Source organism: Ooceraea biroi, chromosome 11 (genome assembly GCF_003672135.1).
Source record: "Ooceraea biroi isolate clonal line C1 chromosome 11, Obir_v5.4, whole genome shotgun sequence".
NCBI lineage: Eukaryota > Metazoa > Arthropoda > Insecta > Hymenoptera > Formicidae > Ooceraea > Ooceraea biroi.
This window is the reverse complement of record NC_039516.1, coordinates 7,334,795-7,362,488: the sequence shown is the minus strand read 5'-3', so window position 1 is coordinate 7,362,488 and position 27,694 is coordinate 7,334,795. Positions and strand designations below refer to the sequence as shown.

The 27,694-nt window shown below is 39.1% G+C and overlaps 2 protein-coding genes and 1 long non-coding RNA gene across 4 annotated transcripts; 1 reads left to right on the top strand and 2 right to left on the bottom strand.

Moving 5' to 3' along the window:
- Window positions 1–356: 356 nt before the first annotated feature.
- LOC105275906 lies at window positions 357–24,208 on the bottom strand. Of its 2 annotated transcripts, none has more exons than XM_026973828.1 (26): window positions 24,091–24,208; window positions 15,536–15,631; window positions 15,341–15,456; window positions 14,493–14,652; window positions 14,241–14,274; window positions 11,266–11,407; window positions 10,777–10,956; window positions 9,465–9,854; window positions 8,954–9,145; window positions 8,777–8,838; window positions 8,269–8,457; window positions 7,935–8,106; window positions 7,735–7,842; window positions 7,530–7,600; window positions 7,254–7,380; window positions 6,660–6,912; window positions 6,124–6,236; window positions 5,494–5,632; window positions 5,051–5,185; window positions 4,788–4,935; window positions 4,409–4,536; window positions 4,171–4,305; window positions 3,781–3,932; window positions 3,293–3,656; window positions 1,660–3,212; window positions 357–1,264 (listed from the first exon to the last, which is right to left on the bottom strand). In XM_026973828.1, exons 2-26 carry the CDS (start codon window positions 15,600–15,602, stop codon window positions 1,007–1,009), a joined length of 5,388 nt encoding a protein of 1,795 aa, XP_026829629.1. In that variant the 5' UTR covers window positions 15,603–15,631; window positions 24,091–24,208; the 3' UTR covers window positions 357–1,006. The 2 variants fall into 2 exon arrangements, with proteins under 2 accessions (XP_026829629.1, XP_026829630.1); XM_026973829.1 differs by having other exon boundaries at window positions 3,781–3,929.
- LOC105275800 lies at window positions 21,962–25,611 on the top strand. Its single transcript, XR_893295.2, has 3 exons — window positions 21,962–24,547; window positions 25,294–25,420; window positions 25,489–25,611. It is a non-coding gene; the product is annotated as an uncharacterized LOC105275800 (long non-coding RNA).
- Window positions 24,674–27,693, bottom strand: LOC105275799 (cyclin-dependent kinase 8). Its single transcript, XM_011332905.3, has 11 exons — window positions 27,470–27,693; window positions 26,895–26,997; window positions 26,681–26,791; window positions 26,453–26,593; window positions 26,180–26,369; window positions 25,983–26,097; window positions 25,823–25,921; window positions 25,662–25,734; window positions 25,475–25,572; window positions 25,259–25,364; window positions 24,674–24,954 (listed from the first exon to the last, which is right to left on the bottom strand). The coding sequence occupies exons 1-11, from the start codon at window positions 27,598–27,600 to the stop codon at window positions 24,754–24,756; spliced, it is 1,368 nt and encodes a 455-aa protein (XP_011331207.1). The 5' UTR covers window positions 27,601–27,693; the 3' UTR covers window positions 24,674–24,753.
- Between the last annotated feature and the right edge of the window lies 1 nt (window position 27,694).

The following is a 27,694-nucleotide window of genomic DNA, read 5'->3' as shown; positions in this document are numbered from 1 at the left end:
TCGGAAAAGCGTCGGATTACATTCCGTATTAATGATCTCATTAAATATCTTCATCGGAGCGCTGTTTATCATGCGATTTGAATCATAAGTGCAAATATTTGTATCCTCTCTTGTAAAATATGTAGATATTTCTTGTTGAATACAATGGATAAAAAATATAAGAAATAGATATTGCAATTTGAATTATGTGTTTTACAATTAAATCTCACTTTTGTCTTTGTCTTAACATACACGTTTTATATTTATAGATTATTATATTATTATTTGAATTTTCCATATATCTTGTTGCAAAATTTTTGAAATTTGCATCTACTTGCTAATCCTATTAAATAATCATATAATTTGATTTAATTATATTGTATTATATAATTTGTTAATTTATTGTCGGACATACTCTACAGTAGATTTATTTCTGTTAACAAAAAGAATTACATACATACATACGAGTACATACATATGTAACACAGGCACATTAATCCAATATATTACATATACTTTGAATATGTTCTAGAAAATATTTAACGGAAGACTCTCACACACGCACGCACGCACAGACACACAATTTGGTGTCAAACATAAAATATTCCTTAAAGTTTTGTCGATCATAACATGGGTATCGCATGGTAAAGCTGAAAATAGATTTGATTTCGTTTTCTTATCCGTGGACTTGCATTGTTTGGTGTGATAGTAAGGTATACTGGAAAGAGAAAAGAATAGTCTTATATATATTACTCCGGCTTAACGCTGTAAGACGATGAATAAGCTAAAAGAATCGTTGCTACGTAATCTCATGTGCAGACTATCTTACGACCAGCTAACTATCAAAATCCTCATTGTTACAACTCTAATATTAATTGCCAAACTGCAATTGCCAAACACCCGACTTTGCTGATGCTGATCCTACATAATGCTGCGGCTTGTTACTTGTAATATTATTCTAATAATTGTTAAAAAAACGCCTTTTTGATAATATTATTTAAATGGCTTCTCTTATCGAAGAGAAATATCACTTGATCATGGCTTTGATACTCTTCGGAAGGTTCGGTATGGAACCTTTGTTGACACTGGCGGTCGTAGGCCTCATGAAACTGTGACTTTTTGATCCAGCTCGCGGTTGCATCAGTCTGCTCTTCTGTGTAGCTGATGTTTTGTCGCCAATCGGTCTGTTCCCTAGGACCGATTGCTGCCCGACACTACTACCGCTGCTGCTGCTGCGAGAACTGATCGGTCGGCCCTTGGTCACTTTTGGCATACCAGGCACTACCTATTGGATATATATAATATATATTGGATCGACACATAAAAGTTATATGAATGTTCTTAAGCAAAACTAAAGAACTAAAGAACTCATTTCCAAATAGTCTTGTGGATTCATATTGATATAAGAGACTAGATGTTATGTAAAAATATAGAAACTTGGATCATTAACATGTAATCTAATCATTTTCAAAAAATATTTAAAACAGCTTGGAAAAGTAAACTCTTTAATTAAGTTATAAATTTCCAGTTGCGGCAACTATTTGTGGCAACTGCATGATGCATATCATTTATAATTACTTTACTGATATAAAGATATTAAGCACAAAGTTACATATTTTTGCCGCATGTTTCTTCTAGAAATTTTGTTCAAAAAATCATTGAAATGGAAATTAGACGAACCGCTGGTGCCTTTCGGGCATTTCTCGCTGCGGGCCCGACGCTGCTGCCGCTGCTGCTGCTTCTACTGGCGGGTATTCTGCTAATGCCAACGACACGAGGACTCGGTCGTCTCTTGTCGACGGACGAGTCCTTCGACGGCGGCACTGGACTGCTCGACGGACTGTTCTTCCTCAAGTCGTTGGTGAGAGCGCGGATAGCCGAGGTGTAGTTGCGAAGGTGCGCGTGATTAGCGGCCAAATTTCTTACCGTGTTGACGGACGTGGCACTGTTCAGAGAGCTCCGAGAGCTGCGCAGACTGCTTCTAGAACCCGAACGTTGCACTTCGTTTCTCATCATTGCCGTATTGCTCGGAACTCGAACGACATTCGAGACCCTCTTCAAGGATTCCGTTTTCCTTGGCGTAGATTCGCGCTTGTCGCTCGTGCGTTTCGGCAGAAAGCTGGACTTTTCCTGAGAGGTCCTCGTCGACGCGGTCTCCCTTGTTTTGCCGAATATTTTGGTCGTTGTTGGTTTCTGTCGGCCGTCCAAGTCGTCGTCGTCCACCGCCATGATGCTACGGCGACCATGTAACTCACCGCCATAACCGAGCTCCGCTGGCGAACACCGAGTTGAATCGTGCGTGTCCGTTTCGTAATTGCCCGAGGACGTTTCTTGACTCAGGGTCTCCGACACAAGGCTCTGCGTTTCTTCGAAGCCCTCATCATTCAACTCCTGATCTTTGCCTTTGCCAGATGATGGATTTGCCAATGACGAGGACGTCACGTTTATGTCGGGGATGAATTTGTTGCGGAACATGGAGCTCTGCCGCGTTACCGAGCGATCGTGTGGATCATCCGCAGATTGGATCTCCTTTTTCAGATCATTGTCCTTCGAGCTCATGTGCTCTCTACTCTTCGTAGTGTTGGGTACGTTGCTTCGCTCATGTTTTCCATCCAAGTGCAATGTACCGTTTCGTGAGAAACTCCTGGACTCTTGCTCCTGGTTCACCTGGCTAGGAGGGTTGCTCGTCAGACGGACGGCTTCCTTTACCTGACTTGGGTCGATCATGCTTCGATGACGCTCGCGACTCGTTACTGCCCTCTCGGCAAACACCGTGATAGGTTCACGTGGCCGTGATTCTTGCATCACTGGGCTCAGCACGGTGTTGGTCACTGCCACTACCGGCGGCGGCTGACTAACCGGAAGTCTCGAGTTTCTGTGAGTGCTTGTTGTCGTTGTCGTTGTCGTTGTCGTTGTCGTTGTTGTGGTCGTCGTTGAATGCGATAAATGTTGAAGATCTTCACCGGAACGCGCGATCTCCGCCAGCGCAGCGTCAATGTCACGTGATATTGTCGAGCCGATGTCACGTCGCTTCAGTTTATCCTGCCAAACGCGCAACATTGCATCCTCTTCTTCGCGCGCCTGCTCATCAGCCAAGGGCAAAGTGTTGGGCCGCTGCGGCTTCTCGTCGTAGACCAGCTCGGGACTCGACGCGTCCGACTTGTCTCCTGCAGAATCTTGAGTCTTTTTGTATCTGCGTGTTCGTCGTGTCGCCGAGTACCTGTCAAAATTACCTGAACACCACGGAGTTATTGTTACCATGAAATATCGACGTTTTCTACTGACAAGAGACTCATATGTTCTTTATGCTTACCGGTACCGAGATCCATGACAGAGCCGATAGGCTTCAGAATCGTAGCTTTCGTTTCTCGACTTTGAAGGGAGCTGCTGCAACGTTCCCTTTTGCAGGGTTCTTTCTCCACGGGTTTCACCTCCTTCGGCGGACTGAATAAACGTCTGGTCGCTGGTGGCGTCTCGATGTTGTCCGAGTCGATCTCAATTTTGTCACTGATTTTATTTTCATCTGTAGTTTTTTTACTGAGCTTCGAGAATCGCCGAGCTGCAGGTACTTGCGAACCAGTGTAGGGTTGTCGAAGGTAGATCGTCAGTTCATCCTGAGTATCCAAATTGATCGCATCACTGGTCTTGTTCTTTTTTCTATCTTCTTCTCTTATCGCCTATATAAGTAATACAACATAAATAAATATGTATATATATATATATATATATATATATATGTATTTGTTTATTTATAGTTAGATTACTATTGCATCTTGGAAAGTTAGTTTCATTAACATTTACCTGCAATGTACTCGGGACAAGAGCGTTCTCCGTGTTGTGTCTCGATCTAAGTCTGCGGGAATAACGCGGATCAGTCTCTTCCATACTATTTGGTACATTTAAGCTCGACTTTCGCCAGGGAGACTTGTCCTGAGACAAAAGCGGTTGAGCTTCTGGAACAAACGAAAATCTCTTAGCAAATTTGATTGATTTATTATCGATCGTGACAAATTATCAAAATGCATTGAATTCTGTCGGCCATCAAAAAAGAAAAAGAGAGAGTGTAATTATCATAATATTATTATGATATATAAACAATATTAATAATGGTAAAATTTTATCATAAATTTTCCGTTGGCAACAAATCAAAGATAAACTTTTGATAATTCACAAATCGCGGAAGACGCATACTTTCAATGGCCTCCATTGTGCGCATTACATCCGTTTTTTCAACGGATGGTCGCCAATCGAAAACTTCGGAGAATCCTTCGTGCATGGGTTGATCTTCCGCCAAAGCATTCATCGCGCAACTTTTGCCTTCGGTTTCTGCAATTAAAATGTCTTGTGTTAAACCTGTAGTCAGCAGTCCTTCCGTAATCGTATCAATTAAATTATTTTAATACTTATAAAAAAATATAGGTTCGCTCACCCGAGTCTTCGAAGGATCGTCGATTTGCTTGGTGTAACTGTTTTGCTTTTCTTTGAAGTTGTTTGCCAGCACGATCCTCTTTCTCGTTCTCCGACAACCATGCCTCGATCTTTTGTCGCCAAGCTTTCCTGAGTTTCACGTCAAAAAAATATTAATTCAACTTTTTATCAAAAACTGTTTACTATTTGTTTACACATTCTTTGCTTTTTAATTTTTCTGAATTTAATCCTTTTTAATTTTTTTTTATTTTTAGCACTTTTGCATTTTTATGAATAAAATCTTGCATCTTTAAAAATGAGAACATAATTAAGAGATCAGTAAAAATGCTCAAGTGTTCTTAATAAGTTAATTGCTCGAAATTACGTTAAGATCGACCTACCCAGTTGGCTTCACTTCCTCTTGCAGGAACGGTTTGTTCTCTGCGAGAGGAGACGGCGAGCTCGGTCGTTCCCGATCACCCGAAAAATCGGCGTTTAGAAGATCTCCTCTTCGCGATTGTCCGCGAGCTCTTCGCGCCCACGATCGATCTTGAATAGTATAAAACAAAGTTGAATCCACAGATTTATCTCTCTCTCTCTCTCTCTGCTACATTGGATGCAATCCAAAACTGTGTATCGTAAAATATGCTGACTGATTATATACCTAAACTTCCCCACGATTTTCTCTCTCGGGTGTTATCCTGACCAGATGTTCGTAAGAAATCCATTAAATTGCCATCATCATCTTCACAGGGTATTCTGCTCCTACGCCGGCGAAGCGTACCATTGGGCGTGATATCTGTCAAATAGACAAATTCATGAAATTGTTATTCATAGATATAATTTGCAATGAATAGCGGCAGATTAGAAGATTATGGCAGGGACCATAAGATTCAACAATCCATTTTTTCATTATAAAAGTTTCATTACAACACGATAATATGTTGCTGTTTCTATATAAATAATTTTTAATTTCATAGCTTTCTTTTAAACAAATTAGTAAACTTTAGTTATAATGAGTGAATTTTCAATATTAGTTCCTTTCTTTTTATGACCTTTAAATTTTTAATGCATTGACTAACGTAATATGAATCAGCGATGTAATACCTGGCGAATAAGTATCTTCTTTGGTAGATTGTTGATCAGGTCCGCCGGAACAAGATCCTAAACGACGCCGAATGCTGGGTGATCCAACGACGGAAACGTCCTCATCCGACGTAACGCCGCCATTCTGCAATCTCTTCATCTGCAAGTTTATTGAAAATCTTTTATTTTAATGCATCTTTTCCAAAATCCATGGAGAAATATATCCATAACATCATTATAAAAGAGAAATATTATAATTAATAAATTTTAAAGAGACATTTATATGTGCGCGCTCTGCTTATATTATAGGTTCTTGTATGATGTATTAATAATAATATAATATAATAATAATACATTTCTTGTAGTATACAAGAATTATAATAAGACATTTACATGTAATAAAATATTTTTATATATACCAAGATATGCAGTTATATGTATATATATATGCAGTTATATATATATATATATATATATATATATACATATAACTTTAAATATATATATATATTTAAAACAAATTTAAATTAATCGATTTCATTGATTGTTTCAAAATCTTTACGTATACTTTGCGCTATCATCTTTTTAATATAACTTTAATTCTGAGCATTACAATTAAATGCTAAATAGATGCTAAATGGCAAAATTCACCTTAGCATCGCCACGGGTATTTCTCTGAAGTAAGCCGGTGTGGAGATCAAAGAACCCGTAGTCCATTAAGTTAGACTCTGATTCTGAGCCTGGTGTCTCGGTTTGATTGCTCACTGCGAATTGGAATACAAATTGAATGCATCTAAGAAATCTACTTTTGACTGTACAAATCGTGTAAGTTATATCTAGAAATAGAACTTATTTTTATAAAAAAACAAACTAATGTTGCTTCGTATTTTGTAATTCTTGAGTCAATTCTTGAGCTTTTAACATTTTAAGCTTGAGAGTTTAGGAAAACATTTCTTTAGAAGAGAACGATGTATGCATTTTACAAATTTAAAACTTTCGCACTGTGGTTATTAATTGTTGCTATTTTAATTGCGAAGGGCGAGAAGCATCAGTATCGAGTTACTTCTCGCCCTGATAAAGTGGACTGAAATGTTAATAAAATATCGGAACCAAAATAACAAAAAATGTAGCTGCAAGTCGGAGATATATACATACATATGTAGCACTGCAAAATATATAATACTTACACAATCGTTTTCTCGCTAGTAATTGTTCCTCGCGCTGTTTACGACGCGCTAGAACTTGTTCCTCCTGGATACGTCGTCTTTCATTCTCCGCGATTGCTTGATTGAATTTCTGGCAAAATTGATGGAAGATCTTGAAGCATTCCTCGATTTTAAATGTGTTTGTATCTTCGCAAAAGAATTCTGCGAGCGATCGTCTCACACCTTCGAGTTCTTCCATGTCTCTCTTTAATTGCGCCATTTCTTGCTCGGCCATCTGCAAATGAAAATGTAATGTATCTTTTTTCTATTTTCTTTTATCTAGATTTGTAATGTATATATTGTTGAATTACAAATTCATAGAATTTATCATAAAATTTATGCAAAGTATCTCAAACATCTCAACGCATTTTTAAACTATTTCTTAATATCTATATGAGAAATATATCTTGATTATATAATATTCTAAATATTTGAATTCTCATTTATTTATAATGTAGATATTTTTCACTAGATGGAAAAATTTATGACAAAAATCTGTTATCTATTATTCAATATCTATCACGTTAAGCTGCTATTTTATATTCTTGCTCTATCTAATTAACATGCTTGCATTACCTGTAGAAACTGCGCCATTTGCCTCTGTATATCACTTTCGGTCGAAGAGAGCTGAATTTGACTCTTGATTTTTTTAATTTTCGTGTCCAAACTGTTAAATTCGTTGGTCAATTGTTCGATTGTCGTCCTTGTACAAAAAATTCATTGTGAAAATATAATTAATATTATTTTTTAATTAATGAATTAATTCATAATAATAATTAAAATTAAAATTAATAAATTATTTTTCTACAAGTATTATAATTATTAAAAGAAAAGAATATATAATTATCATACTTGGTCGCTGCTTCTAGAGTAGTCATATCTTTCGCGAAATTTAATAAATCCTTCCGTTTCCTCTCAGCTTGCTAAAATACATATAATTTAAAAATTATTTATATTTAATGCGTGTTTAATGCGTATAATTTATTTTTCTTGAATTTATATTATTCACAGTCGCTTAATCATAATAAAGTTAATAAAAAATTGATCAGCATGTTACCAATGCTACGTAGTGTATCAGATTCATCCCTGGCTTGTTTGCACGAATCTCCGTTAGCTTTTGTAACGAAGAAAGCTTTACACCTGCTGCATTGCCCGCGTAACCGCCCTATGAATATATATCAACATAGTAATAATAATTCCGACTATCTCCGAGATTTTGTCGTCAGAATTCAAGTATTTATTGTACTGAATACATACAGAATTGAGGAAGTTTCCAGCGACCAAAACCATATATAGCACCTCTTGCAGGGGTTTGTTCGTCATGAGATCCTCGCCAGCGAGTATCATTGAGTTGATGCTTGGCTCCAAGTAACTCATATTTGCGGCGAATTCTTCTTTCAGCAGCATGCACTCGATGCGTAGTTTATAACTACGTATTAATTGTAATTAGTTAATTTACAGGATATCAATGAGTGCATATTATTATAGTAGACACGTACACCGAGACAAAATTAGCAAAATAAATGCATTACTGTGCATTAAAATGCCGACTTATCGATTAAGTAACAAAATTTGCATAACGAGCTATTACTTTGGCACTTGAATAAGCTGCAGAAAGAATTTCTCGGCGTTACCGAGCTTCGACTTGTCGCCGTCGAAGCTCTTGAGCATCTCGAGTTCGTCCACTTCCGGCAGTATTTTTAGGAGACCGCGTAGTTTCTCCGCGCCAATATCATCATGACCACCATCCTTGATTAATTGAATTATGTCTTCGTTTGAACTAGAAATATTCGAAATGGAAAATGGATTAATAATATAATCAAACAAGTAATAATGTTTAAATAAAATGTAATATTCGCAACGGCTCTTGCTTGCTACCGCGATTATCTTTTAACCCTTTGAAGCATTTCTCTATCAGTCTAATTCGAATCCCATCTCAAAAACTCCTAAGTCTATTATAGAGAAAGGTGACGTATGGGGGTATTTCACTAAGCCGCAAAGGGTTAATAGAAAATATTAATAATGTTAGTAACGTTACCATGTATATTTCACATTAATAACAATATTGGAACATGAATTTCGTGGTCCTTATAATATACCTTCGAAATTGTTTCAAGAAAATGTTCACATTTAGACTCCTTTTTCCGTCGAGCAGCGCAATCTAGATTACAAAAGAAAATACATTAAAATATTAGTCATATATGTGTGTCATATATTGTGCGTGATAATTTCTTAATTGTTTTTGAATTTTTTAAGTAGTTTTTAATAAAATTAACCTCCGTTGGTTCTCGGCGACGTCGTTCAACATCGGTGCCGATGCCGCACGAAGAGAAACAGGTTGACGGTGGTACCATTGGCGGCACTTGTTGGCAAAACAACCCTTCCATCTCGGCCCAATCCAAATCCGCCATCGGAGAATTCTGATGTTCATTCGCCACGAGAGACCAAATGTTTCGTTTACCAATCACCTGCGACATAAGACTAAATTAAAAAAAGTTCTTATATTTCTCCGATACGGCAAAATCACGTAATTGCCTGTCGTTATACGTAAAACCGAATCAAATTCAAAATATAATTTTAAACAACTATTTTAAAAAAATGATTACAGATCCAATTTCACAACGATTTTGCGAAAACTGAAAAAGTGAAGGAACTTCTCCAATACGATAGTTGTATTATGTGCAATTGTTCCTAACAGTTGTCGTCAACAAAAATCGTCAAATTTCTTCCCTAGACTAGTATAAATTCGTTCAAGTGGCTTTCCGCCACTTTTGTTTTTGAGAGTACCTTATGATTAGGTATTTTGTTCCAGTTAATAGTTTTCATCTTCGTTCGGGGGGTGGGAATTTCCTGTTGTGGCAGTAGTCTGGCGTAATTATTGGCTGGCTCGGGGGTAGGTGCGCATGCGACAGGAAGCACGCGCAGGGGTGGTGGCATCGGCGGATCCATTGGTGCATCAGCGGCGGCGGGGATGGCAATAGCGGCGCCGTTGGCGAAGAGGGGCGGCGGAGGCGGGGGTGGCAGGACGAAGGTTGGCGGATTTGGAGCTAGGTTTGGAGCCGGGGGTGGTGGCGGTGGCGGCAACGGTGCTATCGTGTTGCTGTTCGCCGGTAACGACGCCTTCCGTGAAGTTCCACAGATCTGATCGGCGCCGCGACAGTGACAGCATAGATTCGTCTACAAGCACCGAAAATTAAAGTCAAAAGAATTTATATACGTAATTAAATGTTACAGTAATAAAGCATCTAGTTTAATAATTAAATAAATAATTAAATGTTATATTACATAATAAATTTTACAACCCATATTTTTGTGTGTATGCAATTGATTGCACGGAGCACCGAAGAAAGAAGAAAGATAAATTTCACAAGTACAAGTATAGATATTTTTATGAAATATAAGAAGTCTATACTGGTACCTCGAAAAACAAAACGGTATGTCGGTATTGCCATCTTTCCTCTACTTTGGTAAAAAAAGAAACATTATATTAATGAATTATTATATTAATGAATTAAATTTTTATGAAATCTTGTTCTGAGAAATATCGCTTTGCGCGAAAGAGAGAAGTAGCAGCTAAGTCTGCAAGTACACGTTTCGTGATTCATCGACATGAGGCGTGATACGAGTCTCTTCTTTTATGGACTCGTGTCTTTCGGTCAAGTACAGCAGAAAGTAAAAGTACGACGGTTATTACCGTCGTGCGTGAACGTTACATTAGTTCGCGTGTAGCGCAGCTGACATTGACGGTGCTTGCGAGTGGTCGCGAAATTTAAGCGATCTGATGTAACGCAGGCGCCACTTCTCTCTCGGTCAGCGATGCGCCATATCGATTGTATAATCGGCGAAAGTCCAAGAAAAAGAGTAACGGATAAAATCAATAAATTTACCATCGGCTCTCGTGCTTACGTGGAAGAACTATATAATCCTCCTTTTCACCGTGTCATGCTAATAATTCTCGGAAATGATTAGAAAAGCGTTGCATAAGAGATCATTATTCCGCGAACCATGACTTTCTTCGATTCTCTTCTTTTTCAATTTTCAATTTTATTTTTAATTAATGTATGAATGAAGCACGAGAAACTCGCGTGTATGTACTCACTTGAAGACTAGGCGACCTTAGCAACTTGGTTGCATCCTCGCGACTTTCCAGCAACGTGGCTCGATGCACCAGAGTTTCCGCGGTGTCCCATGCTAGATCACTGGCGGCGTCTTTAGAGTCCAGCCGCAGCAGATGCTGCAGGATGCTCAAGAAGGGTATCTCCTGCGGAGTGTCTGCAACCTAAGGGTATACTGCGGTTTGTCAGACGTCTCTTACGACTACCGTTCAATGTCTGTCTCGATTAGTGTCTTGAATAATTTCGGCACTTCAATGGACTGACCGATATATCAGAGATTGATGAACGGTATGATTAACAGCCCGATGAAACGCATTCATATTTGAAAGAGATAAATTATAGGATTGAGTTTTACAATTTTTTAATGAGGATCACTGCGAAAGGTCAACTTCTTTAAAACCTGTTTGAAATATTTTTCAAGCAATATCAGCGGAAAGCAAATATGCCTGATAAAAGCAAGTCAAGTCGCTCACTTGGCCGAGAATGGCGTAAAAGACGTCTACGTGAGATGAGAGATCGATCCCTGGCGGCCCGTGATTGGTGAGTTCCTCATCGGTTTCCCGTTGATCATCGAACGCGTTCAGTTGCACCCTCACGTCCGGCGCGTGACTTTTTCTGCAAGAACAATCACCACCACCTTCCTAATCCGCAAAGATATTTCAAGCCTTTAACACGTCGTTGTCCGCTCTATTTCCGGCGCGCCCGACTCTCGGCTTTCTTTAGAAATTCAATTTCTCTATTCGGTCGAGTCGTCTTCCTCTTTGATATTTAATCTTTCTTTCTCGAAATTTTTTGTTAACTTTTGTTTGCAGGTTTGTTAATAATTAGGATTTCCTTTATAATTATTATTCTATTATAATTGATTTAAAATTAGTTATATACGGTCATGAGAAGTTTCAAAGAAATATTGCTATGTAATTCATAAGTTGTCACGATATTCATCATAGATATTAATCTTTTGCACATGAAAAGATTTCTCTGTAGATATGTGATCAAAATCTTTATAGAAAATGTATATCTGTTACTAATTATGTCCAGCGAGATTTCAAATAGTTTGAATTATTCTATAGATGCCCTCCATCTCTTCAAAGCGCACGGAAATAGTCACCAAATTCAACGTAACGTATGATCTCTCAATTCCCGAATTGAACAATAATCGGAATACACGAAATGTACGAAATATCTAGTATTAGAAACTGTGACAAACCTAAAATAGAAATATACTCGTGTACAACTTGCAACGGGCTTTGCGCAAATTACTTGTACATAGATTTATAATAAAATTCAAGAAAATACGTTTTTATATATATATCAAAATGTCGAAAAGTTGAAAAATTGAAAGATGGAGGGACAGAAATTATTAAGATTTATACGAAGAGATAAGTCGAGCATCCAGAACCTCTGCGAGACGGTTTCAGTATTGCCCTAGCAGGAGCAACGGAGAAAGAGAGATCGTACTAAAATACTCTTCGCGGCGGTCCAATCCTACCATCGATCTTCGGTACGAGCAAAGGCAGAGGCGAATAAAGAGGAACACGACTACGAGCGCCGAGAGTACGGCAATGACTCATGAGAAGCAATGTCGAGACGCTGCGCGCGGAAGAGAACATGGAATTCTTTCAAACGTGTCTCTCCCTTAAAATGCTTGAGATTTTCACGCGCCGGAAATATCCAAACGCGCACAGCGAGAGCGAATACCAGTTCAGAATATTCCACTTCACCTCGATCCGCGCGAAAAGCACGAAAAAGAGCAGCAGGGGGATGAAGCAAAAGGATAAAGCAAAACGACAATACATAATTAATCGTAATTCACCGAAGCTATTTGATCGATACTTTCGTGCCACTGAGTATCACACTTGGTGTGCAATCACGAGAGGCGTTTCCGGCGAGATCGTTTCAACAAAGGAGGGTCACCGGCAGAAAGAGTGTTTCCTCTTTTTCTTCCTTACCGCTAATCGATGACGGACGCGGACGGCGAGTACCGCAGGGACGATACTTCCGGAACAACAGAGATGAGAGTGATGATCGAGGTGCGCGAAGAGAATCACGCGGCGTTAATTCGTCGTCACGCAAATTGAAATCTCGAAATCGGAGGCAATGCGGAGAACGCGAGCCGGCCGGCCGGCGCGTCGCGACGGCGGATGCATCTCTGACGACGACGCGACGCGTCCGCTGCTCCAGAGTGGCGCAACATCCCGCTATGTGAGATGCGCTCGCAGGTGCACCGCGATAATGGGATCATTCGGACTGTTTTCATTCTTCCCGCGCGGACCATTTTTTCACTTTACAACTTTTACTTTCTTCCGTTTTCTTTGTGCTTCTCTACTCTGCCGCTTCCAATTGGAAGAAAAGCTTGCTTTTCTATATTTGATTCTCTTCGCTCCGTTCCTCGAGAACGTCGCTAGGAATGTCGAAAGAGAACCGAGCTGCTCGGATATGTACTTGATTCTTTGTTTTGCTCATTGCTCGCGTTATACATATGTACTCTTGTAGTGATAAAGGTGTCCTCCCTTCTCTGAAGGTCTGTGTGTCCTTCTCAATTGTTATACGTAACACTTTCCTATCATTCCATGTTTTTGAAAAAAGACTGTATGACTGATTGTAATTCAAAGAGGCATCAAAGGAGGGATGATAATAGACGACCACATGAATCGATCGTTTTTAAACGATAGGTCGAATCACTTAACAGATTTCATTTTATTTATCGTAGAATCGAAGCAAACGGAGAAACAACACGGAAATTATTAACTCACAATACGGACAACTGTATGCACATGTAATATATATAATTACTGATCTGTGCTAATTATGCTGGTTCTTTGCGTAACGATATTCTTTGCATAATATCATACTGCTAAACGGACCGTACAATATCCGTTAACGATTATGAAACGTTTAATTATTATCGGCCAGCAAATGCAATTTTCAAAGACCTTATTGACAAAGAAGGAGATCAGGAATGAAATAAAGATTATTCTTTTCACGAAAAGTGTATTGCGATAAAATATAAATTGCTGAAACTACGTAACATTAATACATTATTATAGAATTTGTTATTATTATAGAAATTTATTTTTGCGTTTTATTTATTATTTATACAAATTCATAAATTTCAAATTGCAAGGTACAAGAAAGAATTGAGTTTTGAATTGAGAGAAGAATTTAGAGACAAACTTTTCTATTAGAAGATTATGCGGATCAGTGCATGCAAACGTCGGTGTTCAAGATCACCACCGTCGCGAACAGGATCCTCCCTCGTTAGTGAACCAATCCTTCGTGTAATTACTTCTGCGTGCGCGTGACATTAGATGGCGTGCGAGGGAGAAGGTGTGGGTACAATAAAGCGTAACTTTCGTGACATTCATTATTAATTTATTATTTATTATCCCACAATGTTAAAGTGTTAATAAGTTAATGCCGCGAATCCAGGTCGTCGTAATGTACTCACCGCAGCTCGTTGAGGATCGGTAGAAGTTTGAGACCTGGAATGAAGATCACAGATCATGCATCAATATCATTCGCAATGGCTTGCACATCATCTACTTTCAAGGCATCGTAGTAATCTCGGATTTAAAGTGCAAAAAGTACAATATTGCAAAAGCTATCAAGTAGTTAGCTATGCAGAGTTTTCTCAATGCGACAGAAGAAGTCAACGACATCCATCAAAGGAAATATTAGATCGTCACTCTCGTTCGCTCACCAATAAATTCGTTACGTATACGTATGCGATCCTTGAGCACTGGCGTCGAGATGACCAAACAATTTATGAACGCCAACAATGCCGTCTGGTAATCCTCAGCTGTCGCTTTCTGCAACTCGTCGACCACGACTCGCAACCGATAACGCTCGCTCCTCCGTTCCTACGTCCAAATATAGATCTCATTAAATCAGCCTTTACGTTACTTTGAAACGTTGTCAATTCCGCGTCTACGTTCTTGGATTCACAATCATCTTTCATCTTGATTCCGTTTAGCGAGTAGCTACCATGATGTTCTACAATTAATTCTAAAATTAAGGCCTTACAATTAAAACCCTTTTCTTAAGCTCTCGTTACAGCGGAGAGAATTGATTGCTCGAGGAACGGTCGCGAAGATGACGGTAATCCGTCGTCTGCGTTTGTCTCTCGAACGTATACATGCAAATTGTCTTGCTATAAAAATATATTTCACAATCCGAGTGAGTTCGTGATGGTTAACAATGGGAACATTACGGCAACTCTTACTGGTACCGCGACGTGCATGGAACTTGGGAGGTACGTTACTCTATAGAGTGGTTTGTTCTTTTGTTCATAGTACAGAAGACCTTGAACCGTGACTTTTACCTAAGCTCAGTCGCAGGCTATTTTACGATGAGAAGGTGCAGCGCTTCTCCATCTGTAAATGCTGCGCTTCGTGTCAATCTATAATTTCCCGCGAGAAGTTCCGTGTGCAAGACCAACGTTTATCTCATCCGATACATCTTCGTCGTTCGAATAACGATGCCAAATCATAGGACAAGCAGCGGCAAGCTCGCTCACGTATGATTTTGTTTTTAATTCAATATAATTACCTGATATATGTGAAGAGTGTCGATGGCTCTCTGTCTGCCATCCTGACTGTAAACGCACAACGCCGACAGCAACTCGACGACTTGCTTTTTCACGGATGGGCATGCCGTTTCCAACGCTGTAATCCAGTGCAGCATGTTAATACGCAGAACAACGAGAATCTCGCGAGATAGAACCGGAAACATAGAATAATTTACCTGAAGCGAGCTTGACGCAATAATCAGGATTATCCACAATGTAGTCAAGACCGACGTGGGAATCCATGTTGGCTATGGGTGTTTTGCTTCCCCAGTCTATAACAATTAATAATAATTTTATATATATATATATATATATATATATATATATAATTATGCCAAAAACGGATCGAGCAACAAAATGTTGACTATTTAGACATCTCTAACGATATAACGGTATCTACTTGATTTATGTAAATGCTAGACAGCTCGTTTGCAATAAATGCTAATTATTCCGGTGTCAAGTATCTGTAAAAGGAAACGTTATCGCGTAACTCTTCTTAATCTCTCATTAAAACGAGACAGTGCTGCAGTAGAAATAGATGCTGCGTGGCAGACGTAATGCTTAGTTGAAGTTTCGCAATGGAGATGCTGAACTTTTCTTACCACAATCGATATTCAATCCTATGAAATCATTCCTATGAAATACTTTCGCTAAAAGGCGTATTCGGCGATTATTTTAAAATAAGACTTGAAAATCCGGTTTTGCGCGAGAACAGGATTATATTGCTAGTAAAATAATTATATATGTTTATTTAAATTTTATTCTATTATATGTATAAGAACTACCTTAATTTTAACTACCTTAAAAAGACATAGGAAAGAATTTGAATAGTTTACACATTATCGTTAAATAAATCTTTAATCTTTAAAAAATTCTTTATTTCTCGTTTCTTTTCATGTTCCTATTATATTGGTTGAAAAGTCTGTGCGGCTTATTTTAGCAAAAAATCAAACTTCTTAATACAAAGCTTTGCGTTTGAATTTTGTCAAACAGTCCATGCGGACTTTCTCATCAATCCCATATTATAATTTATCTTCATTTTGAATCAATTAAGAAGTATGACAATTAATGAAATAATTAATTGATTGCCTGCAGCCATTTATATCGATCAAACTCATGACCAGTTTGAAAATGCAAATATAGAATCCTAAGTAAAAACTAGCCTTATGACGAAGACGATTCAAGCCAACGCGTTTTTGCGGACGGACACAGTCGTGACTCAATCGTGCAAAAAGCGAATTTCCTAAGCGGCATCCACGGGCGAAGACTGTGATCGCTTTGTATTAAAGCGCGAAAACGGTTCATTTACGACGGGAAGATTAATGATTCTTGGGATTGGGCCATAACACAGCAGTGCTCCTCATAAAATCTCGAATTCGCAATAACAAGTAGAGTGAATCGAGGTTGAAGCGAGGTCTAGGTTGAAGCGTGTCTATAATGGCGCGTGCGTGCCCGGACATACCACAGCAAAGTCATTACACGCGTTTATGCGTCGTCATCGAGAAGGGGAAAAGAGACAGCTTTGTTATAAAAACGATGTCAACAGCGATATCAAGATAGACAACAAGATGACAGTAATGATAGTGATGAAGATGGAAGATGGAACATCTCTCCGAGCGATTTATCAAGTTTAAAGAAGTTCAACGGGCTTATAAAAAGAGATACCGGGATTTCCCATAATATATTTAATTTGCACAAAATTAATTTTGCATAAAAAAATACATGTAAATGAATTGCAACGCGTGCACAGTTTTCGCTGATTTTCGGTGCACCGATATAAGCATATTGCCCGACATTGACGCTTTCGCGTTTCTTTTGCTCGAGACATTACACGCGAAAGTACGTTACTCGTACATCCCATGTCCATATCAGACCGAATATAGGCGGTTAACGGAAAGGAGCGAGAAAGTATTGACGCCAATGACGAAGACTAAAGAACAGAGCAGGACGAAGACAGTGAGAGTGCGTAGGAAATAGAGAAAGACGTACCCACGGAGGAGTAGGAGGAGGTGGAGAAGAAAGAGGAGGAGGTGCGGCGGATAGTGATGGGATCGAGATGAATACCAATCGCGACGTACGTTCAAACGTACGTGGGAAGTATACGTCTAAAAAGGGATGTCCTTTTAAGGACGGATCTTGGCGAAATCATTCCCCAGCGAAAATTAATTCGCGGATACGTGCGAGCTCGCACATCTCATCTCGCTCGATCCCATCGCTGGCCATCCCGACCGCGGGATGAGACGAAGAGCGGCAGGGAAGGAAATATAAGGGGAAAGACCATGGGATTGCGTCACCGCACGCATGCACATACCTCGCTAGTCATGCTTAAAAATAGACCGGTTGGATATTAAGGACCACGGACGCGCACCATGCGCCCCCGTGGCAAAGACGGGACGGCAGACCGAACACCCGGCTGCAATTCCGAATATAACGCAGCCAGGTAAGAAGTGCATCGCACAGACCGCGATGATTCACGCGAGTAAGTAAGCGATGCACGCTAAGCGCGCTTCATATACATGTGTCATGTATAAGGAGGGCTTGCTGCGAGTTGCTGGTCGCGTACGCCGACGACGACAGCAGCAACGACGGCGACCTCGACGGCGCTCGCTGACTTGCTTGCTCACGCGCGCGTTTACGGTCGCTGCCCATCTTAGGAAGGCCGCGGTCGGTTTAAGGTGCAAAAAGTCAGGTGCGCCACGAGGAGTGGTCTAGTTTGGTTCGTTTTTTTTTCTTTTTAGGCACGTTTGACATTACCATCTGCGACGAGAAACTGATTGGGGATGGCGCGGCCTCGCTCATCAAACTGTTCGCACGAGTAAAGCGTGATCTACAGATCCCATGGACATATTAAAATTTGCATTTCGTTTCTGAGAGAAGTTGCTTTCGCGAACGAAGATGAGAAACAATTAATTCTGCGTTTGTTGATGATTGGCTTGGCCATGGGGGAAACGGGCGTGTGCCGTATCATTACCATTAATCTTTCGAAAAATAAAGCTAAAATAATTCCGATTAATTAAGCACATGAATTTTAAACGTGATTCACGCGAACGTGACGCAGAGCGTGCAATTATGGCCATTGAGCGAGGTGCAGAGGCACTTTTCTCGGGAAAATGGCACATGCCCGGCGCAAGGACACTCTTTTCAGACAGAAGGACGGAAGAAAAACGCGCGTCACCGTACGGATGTGCGAGATTGCATTCGACAGATTAGCGGCAGCCCTGTAGCTGCTGATCGCTGCTAATTGTAGGCAGCGTAGGAAGGCGCGATCGTGTACACACGGCCGTCGTGCGCGTAAGTAAAATGGCACTCACGGCGGTCGCAGGATACCATATCGGGCACCTTGTTGACCTCGCCTCTCTTCTCTCTCCATCTCACCGGCCTGATCGTTCTGTCCCCTTGCACTTACACACGCGCGCGCACTCCGTGTCGCACTCGGACCCTCCTCCTCTCCTACGTTTTTCACTGCGACAAAAGAGGTTTCGGCTGTCGCCAATGTCGTTCCCCGGCTTCGTGTCAGAAAGAGCGTTAGGTGCGATCTCGAGCTCATTTCTTTCACGAATCTATGGAAATCGAGGTGCCAACGAGCATGTTCCTTGAGAGGGATCAGCACATTAGAGCGGTAGTTATGGTTTTGTAACCGCAACCGAGAAACAGTAGTGCGTAGAGATCGCCGATGTACTCGGGAACGAGCACAAATGGCATGCGAGAATACGTTTCATGAAAAGAGGGATAAAAATCTTTTGATCAAAATTGGTATCTTTCGACACCACCTTTTTACGTCATATGTAATTAGAATTGAAACAAAAAATAGAAATAAAGAAAGATTGGACAAAGGATGATTCTCGACATGTGAATTTCATAGCTGAACAGTGCAATGCATATAGACTGGCAACAGTATCTCTCGCAACGTACATTCTCCGGAAAGACTTGGGTTCGTATTAATGTTGCCTTACATTTAACGCTGGATGTATATCTTTTTCTCTCGTATGCAATCGAATTTCTCGTACACCAGAAGAGAATCAGACAATCGACACTGATGCTGATGGTGTGAAAAACGCGAGTATTCGTATTTCCGTATATCTTCTGATTGACGAAGCACTCCCCTAAGCTTGCACAGAATACATGGCAACAAAGTTACAAAATGCAGAAATGGTTCATACAGCATTCGAAGCGAGTAGACGCATTCTCCAGAAAAGAATTACTTCGATGAACATAAGTTGGCAAGTTTGTAGCACAAGGAAGATAAAACTATATATCCCGAAAGGAAAGCACGAAGCAATATCTAATAAATCGAAGTAAAAGGACGTATATTACAATCTTATAAATTTCTTGACATTTCTTTGACATTTTGGTGACTTCGCTGAAAGAGGATCCAAAACATCGTGAACTTCGATAAAATAATAAAATCGATCGATTGCCTAAATGCTGCATACTCAACAATTCTATAAATTCAAGTAAATTGAAGATAAATATATCCTGCGTTAATGCAATTTATCATCGGGTTTACCTTATTCGGAAGCAACACGACCCTAGGAAAACGCGATAGAGCCAAGTTTCCCAAGAGTCGACATACATATATGTGTAGATCTTTTTAAACAATCGAAATGCTCGCACGAGTTGATACTTTGCAGCTGCGTCGACGAATGCAGAGGCAAGCAATTCGTAAATCGCTTTCGTTCGCCGCGTACACGTGTGTACGGGCTGGCCGATATTTTCGTTGTTATCCATTAGCGGGAAAGGGGCATGTGTGAAACGAGTAATGGACAGCCCATGTACGGGCGCAGCCACGGTCGATCGGTTGGATTTTCTGTTCCGTTTCCCTTTTTGTTTCGTTGCCGCTGTATCACAATGTCCCACACTGATGTTTCGATGATGTCGCGATCGTGCTTTTCAGCTTAGAAGGATTTTATTTTGTATTCAAGTACGAGAAAAAAAAGAAAGAGGGAGAAAGAGAGGCGCGGAGTGGCGGACTTCAGTGTGACGACGATTAAAAAAGAATCAGGCGAAGGTAGGCATCAGGCAACTCCATATAGGGCGCTAACCGAAGCCTAAAAGGCCGATGAAAGGCCTTTTAGATCCTAACCTGGGCCACTTGAAACTTCCATGAGGTGGTCTTAATCATGAGATGAACGCGATGAATTTGGGAGAATCAAAGATTTCATTCGCTGCTGAATAATACAAAGTTCATGATAACATAATTTTGGCTAAACTCTGTCGGCTAAGTCTCGTCGAAAAAAGTGCCTGCATAATAATGCATACGTGATACTTGGGTTGAAAAAGCACACAATCGTTTTACGCGGCAAACGAAGCGAATGCTTATGAATTATTGTCGATGAGGATTTTTTCGCTTGGTGGGTCTAAAATACAAAAGAAATCGCGGAGGGCAATTTAAAGTCGCTCTAATTTATCTTTGCTACGCCGTCAATAGTAGCTATCGTTGGTATCAAGCGATGATGCGCTATGTAACTCAATAATCGAGGTAGGATCAGTCATCGTGAAGCGGAGCAACAGCTGATGCACTTGCGACTGTGCAACAGGTCGTCCCACGTGTTTGGATTCCGCACGTGTCTTTAAAAAGCTTTTTGATCGTTTCTCGCGATTCAGGGATTATCATGATGATCCCGTCGCGAGTGCGGAATTCGGATTTGTCGCTGATGCGTGCAAACGGCGACGTTGAAAGTACCGTCACGTTTCACACCGCGTGAAAGTCGGCTCGAGATGGCATAACGCGATCGTCCTTGCCCGGAGCGAAATGAAATGCGCGATCCGGTTGGGCATACTAGATCGTTCAATTTTTCATCGAGCATGTGGCTCAAAGAAACCGGCCGAGTACGTTCGCTGAGAACTGCACGACAGGGACAACGCGTGTCGTCCTGGTATCGTCTACGTCTTCCAAATGTATAGTCAGCTTGTGTTAATTTGACTCGGTGATTGAACCGGTCCTGTAGTAAATTAAGAAAATTAATTGCAAACATTTCGTAAACAAAATCAATAGCGTTTTCGGAAATCTTAGCTGACCATTTTTGTCCCGCAGATCCATCCATCTTTCTGTAATTCCTAAAAGCTTAATTTTCTCTTTATTTATTCTAATTTCGATTTCTAACGATCATGAATCGTCATACAATACTCTCCCTCAAAAGCGGTACTTGGAATGATTCTGTACGCGGTTTGATCGCGGTCACTTTGTCGCAACGTGGTCATGGTCCCTATCTTAGCTGAGCTCGGATGAGGATTGTGGTCAGGAGCGTCTCCCTTCACTTTTACTCGTGTCTACGATACCTCTGCGAAACGGCAAAAGGCATCATCGCGGTTCGAATATGAGAGAGCGTGATTATCATTCGCCATTCATCCATTTGATCGATGGAGATCACGATCGTAATGTGAATCTTGGTAAACTATATAAGATCGTACGCAAAAAAACCTCATGATTCCATAATTATATATCATTATCATCGATACACTGTTCCAGTAATCGACATGCAAGCAGACATGTAACGGTAATATGTAGCAATCATTTTCTTTCCTTTTCACAGAAGAATTTTGTGTTTTTGTTGATAATTTCGTTATACCGAACTATGTATGGAATAAAATTTTAAAACTCATTTTGTTAATAAAGTATGATTTATTACATCTCTTTGGTCCTTCGCATAAAGTTGACATATTAAAAAGACAATATTAAAAAGAAACTTAAGCGCCGTTTTCTCTCTTTGTTTCTATTATAACTGTATAAAAAAAGGCTTTTTCTAATAAAAATTTTAATAATGATGTATTTGCTACAGTTATATTTAATTAGTAGAGAGTTTTTGCATTCCACTTGCGAGCACTGATTCAACAGGCTAAAAGCGAAATAAAAACGATTACATCGGTATTTTCAACGATACTTTTCCTCTATGGCTCGCGATCAAGAGCACGATTATCGCGCTACTCGCGCTCACTGTTTCTAAATGTCACATTTGTTTACCGAGTGACAGGGCCGATCTTATTAACTGCAGGATTTTGGTTCAATTATTTTAGCGATAATCTTTGAAATAGATGACTAGTTGACAGAAATGTACGCTATTGGTAATATTATGTCATTTTTATTTTATTAATAAAAATGTATTATTATGTAATCATAAAAATTGCGCGCACACACATTATCATCATCATAATCATTTATATACAATCTAATTAAACGGTCAACACTATTGAAAAATATACATATCATACATATCATGATAGTAATTATATATAAATAATGATAAATATATAATATATATAACGTAATATAATGTAATATATTTTGATATGATCTTTTAATTAAGTATTTGAACAATGTTTTTAAAAATTTCATTATCATAAACATATTATTATACGTCTCAAATTAGCTGTACATGTTTAATGCAAATTTCTCTACGAAGGGCGCGAGTTCGGTTCAATGCAAATTGAATTTGATGGTTTTAAAGACCCGGCCCTGCTTGTAGAAGAAATCGAATGCGAATATAGTGCCAGCGGCACTAATCGTTTATCGCTTAAGGAGACCGCACCTGTGCGACCGTGACAAGTACTTAACGATCCCTCCTCTAATGATCGCATCGCGCGAGAAAATTATGAAAATCTTCAACGCGAACGTAGGGGACATGATCTGTGCGAGTAAAAGCATTGAAGTCTCCACGCGAGAATCGCACGACGGCTGACTCGCACAATTGTCTTTAATGCCATTATTTTTACCTTTGTAACGCGGTGTCTTATTTGTTCAGTATAAAGATCGCATACCAAGTAAAATAAAAATGAGACGCAAAGTGTAGGATTAACGGTCAACGGGAAACATAACCATAATCTATCCATTACGAAATATTAGTTATTTATTATATCAGGGTCTCTATAATAAAAATATCGTATAATTCAGATATAAACGGAGAAATATAGTAATATGATAATATTCAATTTTAAATGCATAACTTAACATCTTTGACGATGATTAAAATAAACTAATCAAAAAAAAGGAATCAAACGTGAATTAATGGGATCAATCTTTTTACTTTCATTCAAATAATGCCTGTTGAACAAATTGTGTATTAACGCAATGGTTCAATACAAATTGTTTGACTAAACGCAATTATTGAATTCATTAAAAATTTATTAAAATAATTTGTCCAAGCAATTTAACATTTAGTTAACAAAAATTCGTTCGTCCTAAATAAGGTTTTTTATTATAATCTTATTTTCTTTTTTAATGCAATAGTAGTTTATATTTAAATAATTCAGTTTTAATGTAATTTTGGTCACATGTATCTCCGACACTATATGTAGTCTAGCGTATATTAATCTAACATAAGAACATGTTGCGAGCGATTAAACTCAATCTTGTTAGATATTTCTAGCCACGTTGATAAGTGTGATGGTAGAAAATATTTTTAATGGTATTACATTTCAAGGGGTGTTCCTTAAGAGAATACCATTTCTCAAGATAGATGAAGTTTCGAAATCTTCATAATTCCTAGGCATTCTTCCGAAATCTACGTTACGTCTACATAACCACACATAACTATTTGAATAAATAATTATTAATCGCGCCTTTAGGTACGTTTCTTTCACATTTCGCATGCATGAAATTTGTCTGAAAGTTTTTCAAAATTCTTAACTCTAAACGATACGCCTAATGCCTTAGCAAAACTACAAACGATCTCGCTCCGCCGTATAAAGGTACGAGGAAAAAGAAACGAGCGTCAACGCGATCGGGCCCCCTTACCTGCTCCGTCTTCTCATCGAACCAACGCGATGACTCCCTGACCAATGGAGTACCGTCTGAGTGACATCCTGAGCGATCGGAACGGCACGCGCGCACGCGACTTTTTTCGTCGAGCAACGATACGCGGAAACTGCGTTTCAGAAGCCCGCGACGACGCGATGTCCCTCGCGATCGCACGCGCGATTCGACTTGCGCGCGTGCGCGATAAATCCCTCTCCTTCGCTTCTTAATCGGCGCCCAGCTCCTATCACCCTCCCCACGCAACTGATCGAATCCTTCTCACTTGCCCCCACGACTCATGGCTCTTTCTCGTCTTTGCGACCATCATCGGTGCTCGAGAGATCGGAGATCGAGGCTTTCTCGGGGAAGCTGTCTGCGCGTACTGCAGGATGCGTTAACACATGGGATACTAAGTGGATGAAGGCGAAAGAGGACGCAAGATGTACAATGATTCTCGGTAGATTTATGTGTATATATATATATATATATATATATATATATATATAATATATCATGTGTGTGTGTGTGTGTGTGTGTGTTATGTATATATACACACGTATCATCACTTGATGTTGACGCAGGATTAAAATTAAATTAATGTATTGATAACCATTCAAGTTTCGACCCGACTTGAATTATTCGATTTAATTACAAGTCGCGAGATTAGAAACGTTGATGAAAATTCGACGGTTGCGTCGGTTGAGCCGTCGAGTAGACCATCCCCGGTGGTTGTTGATGAGTCATCGCGTGGCTCTGATGCTGATGGAACTCCGGAGCGCCGTGCGGCCCGTTCAGTCTCACCCGTTTCGCATTTTGTCCATGATTGTGGTCGCCGTTACCTTGTTGCTGTTGGGTTTGCTGTTGCTGTTTCATGAATATTCGTATGAGGCGATGCAAAAATCAGATCGATCCTCAACTACCATATAGCGAGGGAACTTTGACAGCGGCAAACTTAGACTTCACTCGCCATTGCAGCGGTCATACAGGATCGTCAAATAATCCAAACCGTATTAAAAAAAAAAACGTGGAACGCATAATTAAAATACTTGTTTGATTATTACAAACTACATCTGTGTTAACGTACCTATCTTATTATAGTAGTTGCGGCTATCAAATCATATAAAATGTCATAGAGATTTTAATTAATAAATATATTGGAAGTAGTTACCGTTTGTTGCTGATTTTGTCTTGCTTTGTTTTCAGTCTTTTCTTCGGTGTCGTCGTCTGTGAGAAATTCTCTCTTGGGATAAGGAATGGGGCATCCCGCGAATATGCTGAGATTTCATATTATGGAAATAAATAGAATTTAGCGAAATTGTTAGCAAACGATGTAAGTGTTCTAATATAAAATATATAAATGTGTGTGCGTAAATAAAATGCATACTCTTGTGTTGGCAGTGGCTCCTCTTGAAAATAGGCATCCTGCATAGAATGCTCTGACGTGATACGCTTGTTTGGATCCATCATTAGTAGTTTTTGCAACTGAAATGATAATAATCACATGATAAGAATCACATTTGTCCGACTTGAGCCAAATCTACGACGAGTCGAATCTACAATTTCATTCGTACCAAATTAAATGCCTTGCTATCAGGTTTGATCTTATGCCGGTCCATGTATTTAGTAAGCGAACAATTTGCATAACTAAAAATAAAAGAATTAATATATTTCAAGGGAGAGAAAGAAATGTCAAATAAATCAATAACGTTATACTTTGCGCCGACAAACTTACTTGGATCTTTTAAAATCTTTGAGTAGCGTAGGATGCTCTGGCATTTTCTTGATATCCTCCCAATCTTTTTCTAACGGGAATCCCATCACATTGAATATCCTGAAATTAATGCTCATCATTCTCTGTAGAAAATAAACATAAAATTATGTTTTATCCTTACCTATCCAATTGGTCATGATGATACGGATTACTAGTTTTGATGTCCTCTTGTCGGCAATGAAATATAGGCTCAGATGTTAAAAGTTCTGCAAATATGCAGCCGATCGCCCATATATCTGCGCAATACGTCAGAATATTAAAAAGTCACAGTAAATAAAGCTCAAAGATACAACACATGACGGATGATATATCACGAACCAATAGCTTTTGTGTAATGTCTGGCACCTAGAAGTAACTCTGGAGCTCTATACCAAAATGTTACTACAACAGGATCTAAATCTGCTAAAGGTTTAAGAGGAGCATTAAACAGTCTAGCAAAGCCCATGTCGGCAATTTTCACGCGTCCCCGCTCATTTCCTTCGCCCATTACTAAAATATTTGCTGGTTTCTAAAATAAAGAGTATAGATTTCATTATAAATAAAACAAAACTGTGTATATAATGCGAATGGCATGACACTGATGATAATTACCAGATCTCTATGAAGGACCCAATTGGAATGTAAATAATGAATACCATCTAAAATTTGATACAATAAAGATTTGACCATGCCTTTTGGTACCATTACTGGCTTTTTGTTAGCTTTCGCTGCTCTATGAAACTTAATTATATGCTGCAAAGAACGTTTTTACATTATTATATATCTACGTCATATGTTGGCTGAAAATATTTTCTTCTTCCTTTGAAGATATGAACGTACCCATAAATCATGTTCTGCAAAATCAAACAGCAACCAAACTTTACGATCATTATGTGAGAGAAAGACACGAATAAGAGTAATGACATTGACATGTTTTAATTCCCTGAGCAACTGTAAAAAAGAATAAAACTATGTAGAATATTACATTCTTGAAGACAAAGATGCTCTACTGTAAAACGGTTTTACATTAATTAAGAATGCGGGGGAAACTTACAGCAATTTCTCGACATGCAGACATCGAAAGTCCTGTACCTTCAATTTGTTTAAGGCCAAAATCTTTTGTATCAGGCCGAGATTTTAATTCACTATCTGGAACACTATTTTTGGAAATTGTATGCTAATTAAAGTGTATCCCAACAGAAAAACATATTACGATTGTATTTAAGATTATATTTTTGGATTTGGATTAAATGCACGTTTAATGTTTAATGTAACCCTCAAGTTTCAAACCAACAATTACCATCCTTATACTAAACAGATAAATTATATCCGTAATCAAAAAGTCACTTTGAGCATTATGCTCAAACAGATGGAATAAATAATGATTAAATACGCCTTTTCGGTGTTTGCGACATGTTAAAATAAAAAAAAACAAAACGATCGATAAAATGAGAACTGTATCATTAAAAAGGAAGTCGATTCCAAAACAAATTTATAAAAATTTCGGAATAGAGCAAATCATAAATCTGCCTGAACCTGAGAAAGCTGCACTAATAAAATGATCGAGCATACGAGGACGTCGAAATATATAATTAAGGGAATCTTTGAAGATAGGTTAGAGAGACTAACCCTTCTTTCCTACGGGCTTTATATACGTGCCCGTAAGTACCTCTTCCGACCTTACATCCCTCAAACTCAAACAGATCCTCGACCTTCGTGCGGTCTTTTTGCGTTTTCATTTTAAATTCATAATCCATCATATTTAGTGTTATCAGTACAATTATCAACTATAAACAAACATTTTTAATACGCATGTGCACACTTCGGAGCAGCTTCGGAGCACACTGCACACTG